At 42.6% G+C, this 18,441-nt stretch overlaps 1 protein-coding gene across 5 annotated transcripts in view; it reads right to left on the bottom strand.

Annotated features, from left to right (window-relative positions):
• Positions 1-18,441, bottom strand: part of LOC139276483 (UDP-N-acetylglucosamine transporter TMEM241 homolog) — a 243,578-nt gene that overhangs the window by 161,413 nt on the left and 63,724 nt on the right. For all 5 annotated transcript variants that reach the window (XM_070894555.1, XM_070894586.1, XM_070894564.1 and 2 more), the window contains 2 exons: positions 8,691-8,736; positions 4,864-4,899 (listed from right to left, as the gene is read on the bottom strand). In XM_070894555.1, coding sequence (XP_070750656.1) covers positions 4,864-4,899; positions 8,691-8,736 — 82 coding nt within the window. The remainder of the gene's footprint in view (positions 1-4,863; positions 4,900-8,690; positions 8,737-18,441) is intronic.

Here is an 18,441-nt window from a genome sequence, read left to right as displayed (position 1 = left end):
CGAGTCCCAGCGTGGTGTGCATTGTGAAGTGGGGGGCGGAGCAACAGGCCAGTGCCGAAAACACCTGCGCGCATGCTCCTGCCCTCCCAGCGTGTCCTGCGGGCTGTGAGCAGCACCCGATGCTCGCAGCCCCTATCCCCAGCTGAAGGGACGCCCCGATCTCGCCGCACCCTATCCCTGGCCGAGTGGCCTCCCGCACCGACCGGCCGGCCCGCTCAGTTCCCGGCCCAAGGTAGGACTTCAGTTTTATTTTTTATTCATTGATGGTTGTGCTTGAGAGTTTTGATTGGGGCGGGAGGTTGGGGGAGGGAGAAAGTGTGTTTTGGTGTGGGGGAGGGGGAGGGTGGTGGGGGACTTGATTCTGGCATAAAGGTAGGACTTCTATTTTTTATTTGTTATTGATTGATTGCTTATTACTTTTTGTGGTTTGTTTAGTGCTTTGTAAGTCTTGGTGCTTTAAATGTACTAACCTGCGCCGATTTCTTAACTGCCCGCAAGGTTTTTCAGAGCTGGCCACATACGCTGACCTAAGTCGCTTTGGAGTAAGTTTTAAGTTGGCCAAAGTGACATAAATGGCCAAAACTGCATAAGTGTCTGGGAACGCCCCCTTTTGAAAAAAAAAAAATCGTACCTAACTGACTTACTTTGGAGCAAATTTTTGGGGGAAAATGGCATTTTTTAAACTTACGCCAGAAAAAACAACTTGCTCCAAAAAAAATTGATGCAATACCAAAATTGGGTCCATAGTCTCAGAATAAGGGGCCGCCCATTTAAAACTGAGATGAAGGGGAATTTCTTGTTTGAGAGCTGTAAATTTGTGGAATTCTCTGCTCCATAGAGCTGTGGAGGCTGGGTCATTGAATATATTTAAGGCAGAGATAGACAGATTTTTGAGCGATAAAGGAATAAAGGTTTATGGGGAGCGGGCAGGAAAGTGGAGCTGAGTCCATGATCAGATCAGCCATGATCTTTATAAATGGCGGAGCAGGCTCGAGGGACCAAATGGCCTACTCCTGTTCCTACTTCTTATGTCCTTATATTCTTAAAACTATACTATGGATAATCAGTTATTGTTACTTTTGGCACATCACAATGCTTATTATATGAGGTGACTCATTAAATTGTGATTGTAGATGCTGTGAGTAAAAATGTTCCAATACAAGTTATTATTGCTAATTAACTGATTTTTATGGGCTATGTTTGGCACTGATAAACACAGTGGGAACTTCCATTTCAGAGGAAGTAAAGTAACTTCAACGTATTTCTATGAAGGGATATGGAAACGGAGCGGGTAAATGTGATTTGATCTATTTTCCCATGTGGAGGGTAAAATCCACAAGGACCGGTTGAGCCGAATGGCTTACTTCCATGTGGTAACTTTTATGTTTTTCTAAGTGGTGCCTTAAGCAATTAAACATTTTCGACATTGAAGAATAGCTTCCCTCCCACAACACAATCATGTAAAATCAATATTTCAGCATAAAAAAGTTTTGAAGAATATAACTATGCTATCATCAATGAGTTGACCCACACAAATGTACGGTTAATCTAATGTTTTGGCTTGCAAAGTTCTTTCAAAATATAACCAGAGTATGAAAAGATGTAATGCATTTCTCGGCTAATCACTGCTTATTAGCAGGTTAAGTACTAAGTTCTTCAAATCACTGAGCATTGCTTTTTGATAGTCATTGCACTGCAGCCAATGAAAGGAGCTTCACATCCCAAAAAGTTGGTAGACATTAATCAGGACCGATAGATTAAATGCTTTTCAACTAAGACCTCTGTTATTTTTCCTCTAATTTATACTATTTCCCAATTTTGGATATCCTTCAATTCATTCAAAACTCAAGAAAACAGCGAGACTCAGTGGACCGAGAGCAGATTCTGAATCAGGGCCATGCTAGATAATTGAAGGAACATTTCAAAACTAGACTGAAAGGATGACCTAATTGATCTTAAACGAGCGGCTGTCTATTGTAGATTGTAGGCCGAGATTGTTGTTTAATTTTAAACCTAAAAAGCAGGATATGAAATGGTGTAATTTAAAGAAATCATTACAAGTCACTGGCCAAGTACTCTGTCATTAGATTCGGTAATGGATAGACATTAAACAGTTACTGCCTGCCGTTACCAGATGATGTGTAATGTCTGGAAAAGGTTTCCGGTAGCCATGACACTGAAGTATCTGCACCATAAGCAGAATCAACTTGATAAGTGATGATGGAAACAGGTTTTAGAAATTAAACATTAAAAAAAAAGATAATGGGACAGGAAGCAATGTACTCAGAGAAATGGTGAAGTTACTGCAAATGACAAAAAAAAGTGAAAAAACTTGCATTTATAAAGCACCTTTCACATCTACAAAACAAGCTGAGCTGGACCAACGGGGGAAAGTTGTTGAAGGAAGATGATATGGTTGACCATGTCAAAGGCTGCAGAGAGGTGGAGAACGGATAGTACACCATGCTCAGTCATAGAGGTGGCAGACAAAAGGCAGGTAACTATAGGCCGGTTAGTTCAACAGCTGTAGTGAGGGAAATGCTTGAAGCTATCATTAAGGAAGAAATAGCGGGACATCTAGATAGGAATATTGCAATCAAGCAGACACAACATGGATTCATGAAGGGGAAATCATGTTTAACTAATTTACTGGAATTCTTTGAGGATATAACGAGCATGGTGGATAGAGGTGTACTGATGGATGTGGTGTATTTAGATTTCCAAAAGGCATTCGATAAGGTGCCACACAAAAGGTTACTGCAGAAGATAAAGGTACGTGGAGTCAGAGGAAATATATTAACATTGATGGAGAATTGGCTGGCTAACAGAAAGCAGAGAGTCGGGATAAATGGGTCCTTTTCAGGTTGGAAATCGGTGGTTAGTGGTGTGTCACAGGGATCGGTGCTGGGACCACAACGGTTTACAATATACATAGATGACCTGGAAGAGGGGACAGAGGCCCCTGTAACAAAATTTGCAGATGACACAAAGATTAGTGGGAAAGCGGGTTGTGTAGAGGACACATAGGCTGCAAAGAGATTTAGATAGGTTAAGCGAATGGGCTAAGGTTTGGCAGATGGAATATAATGTCGGAAAATGTGAGGTCATCCACCTTGGGAGAAATAAAAAACAGTAAAAGGGAATATTATTTGAATGGGGAGAAATTACAACATGCTGCAGTGCAGAGGGACCTGGGGGTCCTTGTGCATGAATCCCAAAAAGTTAGTTTGCAGGTGCAGCAGGTAATCAGGAAGGCGAATGGAATGTTGGTCTTCATTGCGAGAGGGATGGAGTACAAAAGCAGGGAGGTCCTGCAACTGTACAGGGTATTGGTGAGGCCGCACCTGGAGTACTGCATGCAGTTTTGGTCACCTTACTTAAGGAAGGATATACTGGCTTTGGAGGGGGTACAGAGACGATTCACTAGGCTGATTCCGGAGATGAGGGGGGTTATCTTATAATGATAAATTGAGTAGACTGGGTCTTTACTCGTTGGAGTTCAGAAGGATAAGGGGTGATCTTATAGAAACATTTAAAATAATGAAAGGGATAGACAAGATAGAGGCAGAGAGGTTGTTTCCACTGGTCGGGGAAACTAGAACTAGGAGGCACAGCCTCAAAGTACGGGGGAGCCAATTTAAAACCAAGTTGAGAAGGAATTTCTTCTCCCAGAGGGTTGTGAATCTTTGGAATTCTCTGCCCAAGGAAGCAGTTGAGATTAGCTCATTGAATGTATTCAAATCACAGATAGATAGATTTTTAACCAATAAGGGAATTAAGGGTTACGGGGAGCGGGTGGGTAAGTGGAGCTGAATCCACGGCCAGATCAGCCATGATCTTGTTGAATGGCGGAGCAGGCTCGAGGGGCTAGATGGCCTACTCCTGTTCCTAATTCTTATGCTCTTATGATCCTTGTAAATCTTATCTGCATCTTCTCCAGTGCCTCTATATCCTTTTTATAATATGGCAACTAGAAATGTACGCAGTAGGAGTCTCACCAAGGTTCGAATAAGGTTTAACATAACTTCCCTACTTTTCAATTCTATACCTCTAGATATAAACCCAAGTGCTTGGTTTGCCTTTTTTATGGCCTTGCTAACCTGTGTTGCAACTTTTAGCATTTTGTGTATTTGTACTCCGAGATCTCTTTGTTCCTCGAGACTCTCAACGATTTGCATTGGTCTCATTTTTTTCCATTCTATTCTTCCACTATGCTTTAGATAAAGCAACAAGCTACAGAAAGCATGACAGAGTACCTAAAGTGTCTCAGAAATGCCACATCATCATCTTTGGAGAACAGATAATTTTCCAACCCCTCGCCCATGACAGCTCAGTGGGTACATGAACTCCCCAGTATTGTAATGAGCCACAGAGACCAGGAGGTCCAATGGCTTCTGTAAACTGAGATCGCTGGTCTGTTGTTTGGACAACATTCAAATCACTACAAAATCACCTCAGGATCGGGGTCGGAAAATGTGTGGCGGGGGGGGGGTGGGGTTAGGGGGAGATGGGAAGATCGTCTTTATGTTAGTGATTGTTAGCTAGTCATCTGTGTTGGAAAGAATATATGTTTTCAGTGAGGGCAGGATGGTTGTTGGCTATGATGCCCCACCCCATTATGGCAAATGGCAAATAGCCTACCACTCTCTGTGCAGGCTTATATGAAGAATAGGCACTTGGGCAAGATATCAGAGGACTGTCACTGGCCATGGAACAGTACTCTGCAGGAGTTGAATGCAAGGGGAAGAAAAATTGGTGGGAAAAAAACAAAGCCTGAAGATATAACATTTCTTGAAATCTGAAAAGTTTACTGATGTAAAATTGTACACAAACTATTTACTTTTTGAAGTTAATGATATTTACCTGTACAAGTAGTTTAGGTACTGCTGCTCAAGTTCACTGAAAGAGAGAAAAAAAATTAAGTATCTTTCCATTGTTAAATTCTTCATTAGCAATGGGAATTTAGCACTAAAATAAAATTTACAGGAGCCGAAATTCGGTACTGCCCCATTTGGAGGCGGTAACTGAGGCGAGGCGGGACTTCCTGCGGCAGGCGTGAAGTTCTGCGCCGGCTGCAAAATTGGGGTTACCGCTCCCCGAGACGGGACTGGAGTGCAATGTCTCACGCTCCACTTCCTCTCGGGGGCGGGACTGGGGTGTTAACAATGGGAATTTATCAGCGCTATGGGGAGTGCCATGTAGCACTCGCGGGAGCACAGGGCCCTCTCCTTCCGTTAACGGCAAGGGTGCGCTGCCGACTCTGCATCGGGGAGAAGGGGCCACCACTTCACCACCGGCGAGCTGGCTGTCGTGGCGGCAGCCCATCACAGAAACAGAGTGCTGGGCTGCAACATCGCAGCACGGACCCCGTAAATTTGACAAGGCAAAGTCGCGACCGGTAAGTCAGCCATTGTAAAAAAAAAAGTACGCGACAAACCTCCCCTTTAATTTTCGCCCCACAAGTGGATGGGGACTGGTTCACAACCTGCCACAGTCTCATGGGACGTTACCGATTTTTCGCTGCGGAGCAAAAACAGGTTGTTGTGCACGGTGATGCCAGCACACTACCAGCAGGAGTAGGGTGCGACCGTGTTTGTGCCTCTGCTAACTCCCACAGAATTTTCGCGGGAGGTGGTAGTGGTCTCGCGCCCTGGGCGAGAAGTCGTCTGCATCCCATTAGTGCCCCTGGAAGCACGAACAGGAGTCGCAAATTTCTCCCTCATTATCTTTGTTTCTGGAACGTAATGAAGTTCCTTGGCTCCAATTACAGTATTTTCATTACATAACTCTGACTGGGTAACATTCTTCGAGGGAGAAGACGGATGGGGTTATTCATGTGATGTCACAGTAATGGACAAACACCCTTCAACAAATAAGCCAATGTAAAAGTATTGTGCAGTTACGATGAATGAGGAAGGAAAACTTAAATGGGGCAGAAATTCCGAGGGGGGCTTCCCGTGGGCAAATCAAGAAAAAATAGAAATAAAATGCGTACTTACCTGAAGCTGCTGCGCCCGCTGGAATCCCCGATCCACAGCATGTGCACACCGGGACGTCCGCAGGAGTCACGTGGGCCTGGACACCCAATCACAGGCAAGTATTTTCTCATTCATAGTAATAGGAGATTCGTAAGTTATGAATCTCCTATTACTATGAATGAGAAAAACCCCAAAACGTACAAGCACTACATAAACATTTAAAAAACACCTCACACAATAAACTAATAGAAATTAAAAATGTTACACGTGTTTTTTTAAAGAAAAAAAATTCCCGATTTTAAATAAAAGTTAGGGTTAGGGTTTAAAACAACATTAACTGAGTGGGCAGGGTTTTAACATAAATGTTTATTTTTTATTTTTATTTTAATCATGTTTTTTCTATGTTTTTAAATTCTTACGCCTGTAAAAGTAGGCTATGCGCCTGCTTTTTCAGGTGCAAGAGTTTTGAGGACATTTGCCATGCAAGATATGGGTAAATAGCCCAAACTTCCACGTACAAACGTCCTCGCTCCTGATCTGCGGATCATCTGTCAAGCATTGCGCGCTGAAAACCGGCTTTTCCGATGCCTTCCCGGGTCTGTAGAAACTTCGTACGGACCTGGGACGTCAGAAATTCTGGGCCAATATAATGCATAACTTTACTAGAAAATCATAAAATATTTGGATTTGGTGGCACTAAACCTGGTCATACATTCAGTTTTTCCATTATTAAAACCTTTGAAGAAGTGCCATGAATTGGAGAGCACAGATCCGAGCCCCAGCTACATGGAGTGGCTATTTTTAACCACACTATCAACTTCTCACAGCCAATTAGGATTGACACTGATGGAATCCTGGCTGGTGCTGCTCACCCTGCCCCTTTAACCACAGAAGCCCAATATATGACTCATGTGAGGAGTTACAAGAAAATGAGGTTGCATACCCTTCGCTGGAGAGCAAATGTCCTCAACTAATTATTTTTTGGAATTGACTTTATTGACTGCAGCGTGAGCTGGCTTTTTAAGTAACACATTTTTCTCACTACAATTTTCTCCCTCCCTCTCCCCCTGGTGTTGATTCCTCGCTGGAGTACATTTCAAGAACGCCAGTTCCGTTCTGGTGCTGTAGTCAAGTGACCATCATGCGTGAGCCTCGACAGTGCACGCTACATGGCTGTTCAACCATTGGGAGCACCAGACATCTATACACTGGAGAGTTTCTGAACACAGTAGGGTTGAATTTTCCTAAAGCTATCACATCCAAGCCCAATAAAACTCTAGCAACACTATATTCAAATGCATATCCATTACAAGCCTGTCATTATAACAAATTAATTTAAACCATTTCTACAAAGGTGTAATTGATATTGGGGTGAGGTCCCATAGATATTGCAGCCCTCTTGACAACTCATACAAGCTGTGTGTGTGTGCCATTATCCTCATAAAAGGTACACTTTTCAGCAGGAATCAATGGACAGTGATCGATAATGAAAACCTGAGCTGACTTATTCCCTCCCTAACTTGGCATGGGGGTGAATCAATGATGTAATCTGTTGCTCCCATACACACTTCCCAGCTGAGACAACCAACTAAGCACAGATCCTGGGACCTTCCCGCTCTGTATGACCAATTTACCTGATTAAGCAATCAGGAGGACAAAAAAAAAATCTACAACTTCTATAGCTTCAGGCTAACTCTGCTACTGTGAGGTAAAGGAAAAAATAAAAAGCAGGAAAAATATGAAGCAATGTTCTTTAAAACTTAAATATTAGTTCCGAGTACTTCGGGGCTACTAACAGGAGGTTGCTGCAGAGAGATCAACACTTGAAATGGACTCTGGACAGTAGTGGGGCCAAAAAGCATGTCATCATTTGAGGTAATTTGGTTGGGGGGGGGGGGGTGGAGGCATAGGATTATTCCAAACAACAGCAAGAACAACTTGCATTTATATAACACCTTTAATGTAGTAAAAGGTCCTAAGGCGCTTCACAGGAGCGATATCAAACAAAATTTGACCCCGAGCCACATAAGAGATATTAGGACAAGTGACCAAAAGCTTTATAAAAGAGGTAGGTTTTAAGGGGCATCTTGTAGGAGAAGAAAGAGGTAGAGAGGCTTAGGGAGGGAATTCTGCAGCAGGTGAGCTGAGGCAAGGGCGGAGATGGGTGATGTTATAGAGGTAGAGGTCTTAGTGATGGAGTGGATTGGGGGTCAGACTTCACCTGGTGAATTAAGCTGGGCTGATTGTTCTTCCTGTTATATTTTGTGATCTAGCATTGGCATGGGCATAGTAGATTGAATAGTCTCTAATCCTCTAAATACTACGATTTAATGAAGAAGACAGTATCTTACTGAATGAAAACTCAATACTGAGATTAAACAACTGCAACAGAGGTCTACCATGAACTGTATTTGTTACCATTTCACAAATATCTTGACACTTATGATTGAAGCATTCTTATCTCCGACAAAATTGTTTTTGCCTGAACAAAAATTGCACTTAAAAATAATTCATTGTTTGAAATGATTGAAGATCGTAAGGAGCCGTGGAAATGCAAGTATATCATTATTAAGTAAATAGGATCTGAAGAGGTGCAATTGTTCTATCCAGTATGATTTCTCTTTTTTACCAGGGTCCTGAATGCTACTGTATCAGGGGATAACAGCTGAAATTTTAGCTGACCTGTGTGTGGGCCATAGTCTGTATAACTACCTTAATGAACAAGATTTTGGTAACTTCTGAAATACTTTGTATCCACCTGCAACACAAAGAGAACACTGACAGTAAACGGCACTCTTCGAAATATCACATTATTTCATTGAAGTTTTGTTGGTAAATAAAGCTTTACCTGCTGTGTATTTAGTACATTACGAAAAGTAGCTTGACGAAAGTGCACTCAGTGTAGTAAATGCAAGTGAAGAATTAGTACATCCATGGTGGCAATTTTAACAAATTGTTGACATTAAATAACAAGAATCCCTTAACTATTATTTCAAACAACATGCATATGGTGTTCACAGATGAACTTTCAGTTAAATGTATACCTGATCCATACAGAGTTCTAATGTACCATGCCCAAATGATTTACAAGCAGATAATCTTCTGAAATACTCAGCAGTATTGAGGGAGGGCTGCATCAGATACTGCACGTTAGGTAAATGATAAAGATTCTACAGCACAATTTGAAGAAAAGCAAAGAATTTTCCCTGAGATCCTGGCCAACATTTTGCCTGATCACCCGTGATAGATACTGCACCCAAAAAGCAATTCGTTGTATGCAAAGCACTTTTGAGAAATTTCTGAGAGATGGGATTAGGTGCTGTATAAATGCAAGTCTGTCTTTTTACACAAGATCTCTTTGATACCCATTATAAACATGATCCAAATACCACACTTAAGCTAGTGTTACAAACCAAGATCTTAGCTCAGAGATAGTCACTGTGTAAATGCATTGCTGATGTGGCATTGACCTCGACTAGGTAGATTCGAGGCTTGATCCCTGGTCTGCAAGCAGTAGAAGGGGGCTACAACTATGTGTGTTCCTCCAGGATTTGGTAGGGGGTAAATTTGCTATGGTCCCACACCTGATCAATATTCAGCACCTCCTGCTAGATGCATGGCTCTGGAAATCAGATGAAGTTAGGATCGGGTATACCTGTGATCCTAAATATGACTAGCCTGTCGATGCTCACCATCTAGGCTCTCATGTGAAGAATGGTTATTTGAATGGGACACTGGAGGGCTGCTGATGGCTATAGAACCATACCTTAACAAGAACCGCTATGTTTCAGGTGAGGAGGACAGAAATGTAGAGAGCAGAATATAAATTCTGGTGTGAGACACACACACTAGGCAAGTTATACTGCCTGCGGGAGTGGGACCCAGTTTCACCGGAGTTTTATAACATTGCCGAACACAAATCGATTGCTTCAGGAGTTAAGTGATTACTTTAGGGGCTGGTGCTAGGGTCATTCTTATTTACAATGAGAATAGAACATGCTGGAAATACACAGCTGCCCAGTCAGGATCTGTAAAGCAAATCTCGTCTGTTGAAGGGTATACAACCAAAACATTAACGTGTCTTTACTCTTTACAGATTCATTTCCAGCATTTGCAGTTTTTCTCTGTCAATGTACAATGTAGATAAATTATTTCAAAATCAGGACAGAAATAAAGCAGCCTAAATTTGCTAACCAGGGCAGAAGCAGGGAAGCGAGAGAGGTTTTGCAAAGAACAGGGAAGAAATTGACCAAATATTGGGGATCTGCACAGATGGGAGGACTGGGCTGACACGTGGCAGATATTTTTGAATATGGATAAACTCAATGAGATGAAACTGAAGGAAAATAAGCAGTGGGAATATAAGATGAAAAGCTGTAGATTGGAGGACATAATACAGGAGAGAGATTGAGGATATTGACGGTCAGTTGTTTTAAACTATTAACAGAGAGTAAATCATAGAAATTTACAGCACAGGAGACGGCCATTTGGCCTGTCGTGTCTGTGCTGGCTGAAAAAGAGCAACCCAGCCTAATCCCACTTTCCAGGTCTTGGTCCGTAGCCTTGCAGGTTACGGTACTTCAAGTGCACATCCAAGTACTTTTAAATGTGATGAGTGCTTCTGCCTCTGCCACCCTTCCAGATCACCACCCTCTGGGTGAAAAATGTTCTCCTCAACACCCCTCTAATCCTTCTGCTAATTACTTTAAATCTATGCATCTCTGGTTATTGACCTCTCGAAGGGAAATAGGTCCTTCCTATCCACTCTATCCAGGTCCCTCAGTTTTATACACCTCAATTAAGTCTCCCCCTTCGCCTCTTCTGAACAACCCCAGTTTATCCAATCTTTCCTCATAGCTAAAATTAGCTCAAATGGTAAAGCGCTCGCTTAGCACGCGAGAGGTAGCGAGACCGATGCCCGCATTCTCCACTCTGTTTTTCTTATACTTAAGGTGGAGATAGACAGATTTTTGAGAGATAAGAGAATAAAGGGTTATGGGGAGCGGGTAGGGAAGTGGAGCTGAGTCCATGATCAAATCAGCCATGATCTTATTAAATGGCGGAGCAGGCTCAAGCGGCCTAATGACCTACTCCTGCTCCTATTTCTTATGTTCCAGTCCTGGCAACATCCCATGTCAAACAACATGCTGTGCACTTGGCTGGTCACTCTGCTGGCAAGCAAAACGAAGCCCTTTCTTGACCTGAAGGTGCTTACTCCTCTGGGCATGTTTCCATAGCATTGCATAGCTTCCAAGTTTCAAGTCCTTATCCAAGTGACCATTCTTCATTTACGAGTTGAGAAAGCAGTTTATTTCAGCAGTGACAATCACAACCAGGCCTGATTTTTGTCACCAAATATCCACTATCCAACAGGTGTCACTGGACATTGATCAAGAGTGGGAACACTTGCTGTTTTTTCCCCTTTCTAGTCCAGAGCTATGGAGGCTAATTGCAATATCTAAAACGCTGCTCAAGCTGAATCGAGCTGCTCAGCATCACATTGTCTCAGATTTTGTGGTCAGTGGCAAAGGCACGGTACTCCCGCTGACCTTGGAAAAAAAAGCTGCCTGCAAAAATTTAGCAAGTACTAGAGCGTCGATTTGCTCTATTCCAAGGCGACTTTGAATTTGGTGCCATCTGTGGCATCTGGCAATAGTGTAGGCAGCAGGCAGGCTGATAGATCAATCAGACTGAAGAATTCTCAGACAGCAAAGCAGGAAGTTAAAAAAATGTTCTTCTGAAGGAATGACACTTCACACTTTTAAAATTAGTTTTCAGGGCCAGAGAGGTTGTTCAGCAGCAATTATAACTTAGTACACCATTTAGAAACTCAACTCCTCATTCAACAAGGCTTAACATTTTCTATATTTTTATTTACAGCTAGGATAGTGTGTAAAAAGCTGCAGTTCACATCAATTCACTGATTCGGTGTTGATTGTTCCTGCGATGACTGCAACAGCACACCCTGTGGAGGAGCAGGGTATCACCGTTAGCAACGTTTTAACTGCTCATGTGAGGACACCAGAAGTTGCTGTCAGTTTTACACAGTAATGACAGTGAGCGTTGACAGTTGTCATCATCATTACAACTGCAAATTCTGGGTCATTAAGATTTTTGTGTCAAACTTACACTGTTAGGGGAGTAACTTTGCTGTAAAAATGGTATATGATGCACACATTAAATAGAAGATCTTGAACGATAACAAATCCTTCCTTCATGATCAATTTTAAAAATTAAAACAGCCAATGGCCACCCACCCACCCATCTGGAAACAACAGTACATCCCAGCAGCCTCACCACTTGCATGAAAAGTGTGAATTCTAGTATAGCTCTCGTCCTTCCTGCCACCCTCACACATGCCCCCTCCCCCATTTTGTTTGAACTGAACTGCGGAAGGAGTGATTACATGGCTGCAGTACAAAGATTTGAAAATGGTTTTATTTCCCTCTCAAGTTCATGGCGATCCTGATCCAGACACAATAAGATTTCTTGGCAAACCGGCTGCGCATTTATCAGGTTTCAATGGGACAAACAGTTGGGTGCAGACCAGTACACTTTGTTGGTTGGAATTATGATGATACTGATCTTTTATCAAGGTGCTCACATATTAAACCAAAACTGAGACCTGCAGAAGCAACTCCGTATTGAAAGGAACACTTTGGGCTTAACTTCTGTTGAGTACATGGGTACACCTCAGTTGGCCAGTTTCCAGCAGTAATCCACTTTATCGAAAAAGTTCAAGCTAGATTGTCCATCCACAGGCAAGTAGCTGCAGAAAATTAAAATATCAACCTAGTCAGGCTTTCAGATTACAATAAAATAGATTTTGCTAGTAATTAAAGAGCAATTATTTTATGAGCTTTAAATTGCCACTGAAATTTTTTTCCCTTCCCTTCTCACTGGAAGGTGCTAACTCAGGAGAGTACATAGCTCTACAAATAGCAGCTTTACAAATAGCAGCTTTACAGAGCTGCACCCAAGTGACAATTCTTCTTGTCCGACAGTGAATGCTAATAAATAATTTGGACATTGCCACATACACACACTTTTCTGGTGGATGCAAAAGATCACATGGCACTACTTTGAAGCAGAGCAGGGGAGTTCTCCCCAATGTCCTGGCTAACACTTATCCCTCAACTAACATCACTAAAACAGATTATCCCTTCATTATCACACTGCTGTTCCAGGGACCTTGCTGTGCGCAAATTGGCTGCCGACTTTCCTACATTACAACAGTGTCTACACTTCAAAACTACTTCATTGGCTGGAACATCCTGAGGTCACAGAAGGCACTGTACAAATGCAAGCCTTTCACGAGATCATCGTGCAACAAGGAGCAGTCACCCTGACAATCTTTCCCTTCTCTTGGTGCCAAAACCAACTGTGATGCCCTTCTGCCATCCCTGCTGAGATCACTGACTGGGGTTTAAACCTAGAAGCTTCCTGGTTTCTTCAGCTCAGCATCACACTATGTGGTACATTTACTCTAAAGCATCAGGGGAGTTATTGCAATGCAGTTCAGCAAGTAGTAAACAGGTTGGCAATATTATCAGGTGACTAAAGTCACAAAACTTTGTTTTTGCAAAACTGAAATGATTCCTACCAAGCAGTAGAAAATGTGAAGCTCAGGTCTTGGCTTTCATATTAATGCTGAAGCAATAAAAGGGAATTAGTGTCAGAGGTCTGATGTTGAAAAATTGTGTACATTGAATAAGAGTCTGGAATCTGAAGAGTTCCTTGAAGGTGTTGATGAAATATGATGTGGGGGGAGGAGAGTTCCTGTTAGAATTCCACTGTGTTTATAATACAGACAAAAACAAATGAGAATTTCCTTCTTTATTTGCTTTCCATTGGAAAAAAAAAGGCTCACACTTCACTTCTGAGCACGCCTCCTGCTGCCGAATCCACAGAACAGCTCTCGATTTTTGTCTGATTTATGCTTCGGCAGTGGCTTGGGACATTTTCCTACGTTAATGGTGCTATAGAAATGAAAATTGTTGTTGTTGTAGGGTTAAGAGCTCACAGCCTGTCCACACATGTTCCGAGCTGCTGCTAAGTTATTGAGGGAAAAGGATGGATTCAGAAGTGTAAAAAACATTAGGAAACAATGAACCTTCTATTCCATCATCAATAAAAAACATCTTCCGGAGCTTTTCACCTCTGGGACCTGGCTCAAGGCCAGCCCAGATCGTAGGTATGGAAGTCTCCTCTGGTGATTGCAAAAGTCTGATGTGAAATGAGCTGGCAGTTTCTAATAGGCACAGAATTGTTCGTCTCACTCAGAGAAACCATCGGATGGCTGGTGTTAAATTGTCATGTTGGGGGTGCCCCAAGATTAGGGTTACATTTGTGTCACAATAGCAGGGGAGCAGAGTGGAGAGCTTTACTCTGCATATAATCTGGGCTCTACCTAACCTAGGAGGGTTTCAAGTTGCCCATATATGCCAACCTAGAAAACTGATACATTTTTGTGTTTTATTTTTTATTTTTATTCGTTCTGGGATGTGGGCGTCGCTGGCAAGACCAGCATTTATTCACCATCCCTAATTGCCCTTAAGATGGTGGTGAGCCACCTTCTTGAACCTCTGCAATCCTTGTGGTGAAGGTAATCCCACAGTGGAGGGAGGGAGTTCCACGACTTTGATCCAGCGACAACGAAGGACCGGCGATACATTTCCAAGTCAGGATAGTGTGTAGCTTGGAGGGGAACTTGCAGGTGATGGTGTTCCCTTGTACCTGCTGCCCTTGTCCTTCTAGGTGGCAGAGGTCATGGCAGTGGGTGGTGCTGCCGAAGCCGTGGTGAGTTGCTGCAGAGCATCTTATAGACAGTGCGCGGTGCTGGAGGGAGTGAATGATGAAGGTGGTGGATGGCGTGCCAATCAAGCGGGCTGCTTTGCCCTGGATGGTGTCGGGTTCTTGAGTGTTGTTGGAGCTGCAATCAGCCAGACAAGTGGAGAGTATTCCATCACACTCCTGACTTGTGCCTTGAAGATGATGGAAAGGCTTTGGGGAGTCAGGAGGGGAGACACTCGCTGCAGAATACCCAGCCTCTGACCTGCTCTTGTTGCCACAATATTTATGTGGCTGGTCCTGTTAATTTTCTGGTCAATGGTGATCCCTCAGGATGTTGATGTGGGGGATTTAGCGTTGGTAATATCGTTGAATATCAAGGGGAGGTGGTTAGGCTCTCACTTGTTGGAGATGGTCATTGCCTGGCACTTTTGTGGCACAAATGTTACTTGCCACTCATCAGCCCAAGCCTGAATGTCATCCAGGTCTTGCAGCATGTGGGCATGGACGGCTTAATTTTCTGACGAGTTGGGAATGGAACTGAACACTGTGCAATCATCATCGAACATCCCAACTTCTGGCCTTATGATGGAGGGAAGGTCCTTGATGAAGCAGCTGAAGCTGGTTGGGCCTGGGACACTGCCCTGAGTAACTCCTGCAATGGTGTCCTGGGGCTGAGTTGATTGGCCTCCATCAAACACAACCACCTTCCTTTGTGCTAGGTATGATTCCATCCAGTGGAGAGTTTTCCCCGATTACCATTGACTTCAGTTTAATAGGGCTCCTTAATGCCACACTCGGTCAAATGCTGCTTTGATGTCAAGGGCAGTCATTCTCATCTCACCTTGTTGATCAATAGCTTGACAAAACCTGACACAGCCCCCAGAAAGCTCAAGAACAGCCCCATGTATGAGCCTAAGACATGCGAGAACTACGGGTTAGATACGCTTTGTAACCTAAACCGTAGGTAAATCCAACAATTCTTCAATAGGGGAAAAACAAATAAGTGCATATAAAGCTGAAGGAAGAAATACAAGGCCTCAACATTTGTGGTGAATTGGGAGGTGTGCATACTTCCTTGGAGAATTTAAAACATTTTTAAATGAAAGGTTATGCATCTGGTTCATTTTAAGTACTTTCAGTACTGCACAACTGATAGCTTCATGATAGAGGGAAAAATGACATTTGGATTGCAACAAACCAACCAGACCATCATTATCCAAAAGTTACCTCAACAGCACTCTACAACATTCAACAACCCCCTCGCTGCAGTTCAGAAGCCCTCTAGCCCCCCTTCTGGGTCCAGTTCAAAGACTATATCCAACTCCTCACCTTTTCAAAGAGGCACTCTCTCTTCCCTCAATGCTCCCAGTACCTAGTGGCATTCTTCTCCCTCTTTCTCCTCCACTCAAGCTGGCACTCTCCTCCACACACTCAGTGTAACCTGCCACTTTTCGCCTCCATTCTCAAATTATCACACCCCTCTCTTCCACCCAACACCTCCACCCCAATTCAAGCCGTCATTTCCCCTTTCCTCCCTCAATTCAACCTAGCAATGTTCTGCTCCAGCCCAGTGGAAGCTGGCACTCGTCCTCCATTCCCATCTTATTCAAGCTGCCAATATTCTTCCCTTTCACTTTTCACAGCAGTATCGAGGTTGTTGAGATAGAAGTGGTGTTCAGAGAGGGTGGTGGCCTGTTCCATGCCAATTAGTGTCAGTAAACACTGACAGCTGGACCAGGCCCCCGAAATGTTAACACTTGACATGTATGGTAAACTCATCGTACCTTACCTTGATTGAGCATAAATCCACAAAATAAAAGAAAGGAAAGAGCATGAGTGATAATTTTAAATCAGACTCACAGATCACCTTTAGCACATAACTGTACTATTAGACATTACTGAAGTCTTCCGACAGAGAAATTATGTATTTCCATAATACTTAGGGTTTGTGGAAATAAGAAATTTGGCACAGTAGCTAATCAAATGGGCAACTGGAATTGGTTCAAGGAAGGACACAGGAAGATTGATGCTGTAAAATGCTTTGATCAGTGAGCATTATAGCTTAGCATCCAAGAACAAGCTGTTACAGATTGATGTAAAGAGAAGCAAATGTTTTCATTTGTGACCACGGCATCCAACTGTTTCAAAATACCTGAGCCACAACTGCCACGACTGGTATTCAGTAAACTGCACAACCACATTCCATGTTGCTCAACTTCCACCCACTGGCCAAATGTAAATTCCTGTCCTCGTGCAGTACTCCTCAACTCTACAGAATTGCCTCTGCACCTCTGTCTGTGAGTGCTGTAGCAGGATTCATCTTGACTTGGAATTTCTGTAACTTTTTTTGAAATTACATACAATGAAGTCATGCTTACTCTGCATTAAACACAAGATCAACTTGTATTTCTACAGTGCTCATAAAAGATGTCTCAAGTGTCTAAATTAAAATGAGCACGTAATGAAGACTGGAGAGATGTATTATGGTAAGAATAATAGTGAGGCTATCAGTGCTCACCACTATTATGGAGTAAATTGGACAGCAACCTCCGTCATCTGCACATGTGCAGTTAAACGCCGAAATCAGCAAGTTTCTGTCAGAGTTGTCCTGCTCTTCAGAAGCTTCACTACACCAGTACCTCACCGAGACTTGGAATTCAAATACATGGAACTGCATGAATTGGCAGTGCTTACCCATTAGATGCCCACTAAGCACACCAGACAAAGTTAGGGCTTGTACATTCCAGTGTAAGGGATTTATTTTAATGGTGTGATAAGTCTTAATTATTTCCAAACAACTCTCTGGTACAGAAAAATTACTTATACAAGTGTGGAGTATAATTCATCAGATTTTAATTACTGTTGGAGATTTTAAAAAATTTTCTTTATCTCTTTTATCGCTCTTAATCCTAACCTGAATTTCCTTCTTTATGTTGCTTTCTGTACATGATTTGGCATTGAATTAAACAGTCGATCTTACATTTCCTGGTTTGGACTGTGTCACATTAAGGATTCTTCAATCTGATAAGTTGAGACACACCATTGCTTGCCCTGTTCTCAAGTCCCAGATCCCCTGAAGACTTCATCTCGCTGCTTTGACTGTCTGATAACTGTAAATCGCAGTGTAAAAGCTCACAGAAAGTCTGGGCAAGTCAGTGTAATGATAAGGGAATAAAGAGTTATGGGAGAGGGCAGGGAAGTGGAGCTGAGTCCATGATCAGATCAGCCATGATCTTATTGAATGGCGGAGCAGGCTCGAGGGGCCAAATGGCCCATTCCTGCTCCTATTTCTTATGTTCTTATGAACGGCGAACGCCGCTCATTTACCACTGACTTCAAAATCCAGGACAACGAATAGGCTTTAAAAAAAAAATAAGTAAGCAAATGTGGCATCTTTATATTCTGCTCTCCCCACGCATATTTACTGCAATTTTACATATTAGAATTTAAGATAGCAGTGTTTACTTGCAATATACACATATACATGCACGAACGGTTAGCATCTACTGTTTCTGATGTTAATGCCTAAATGCTCAATGAGTTTGTATAATATTCATATTTTAACACATTGTTAATCACTTTAATTTAAGATTAACGGCTCTGCTAAAATAGTACGGTGAAGGAAAGTCATACAAGCACATTGAGCGTTCATCTAGTAACTTTGCCAACA

Source organism: Pristiophorus japonicus, chromosome 1, assembly GCF_044704955.1.
Source record: "Pristiophorus japonicus isolate sPriJap1 chromosome 1, sPriJap1.hap1, whole genome shotgun sequence".
NCBI classification, from domain to species: domain Eukaryota; kingdom Metazoa; phylum Chordata; class Chondrichthyes; family Pristiophoridae; genus Pristiophorus; species Pristiophorus japonicus.
Note: the sequence above shows the minus strand (reverse complement) of the source record. Positions and strands in the feature narration are given on the sequence as shown.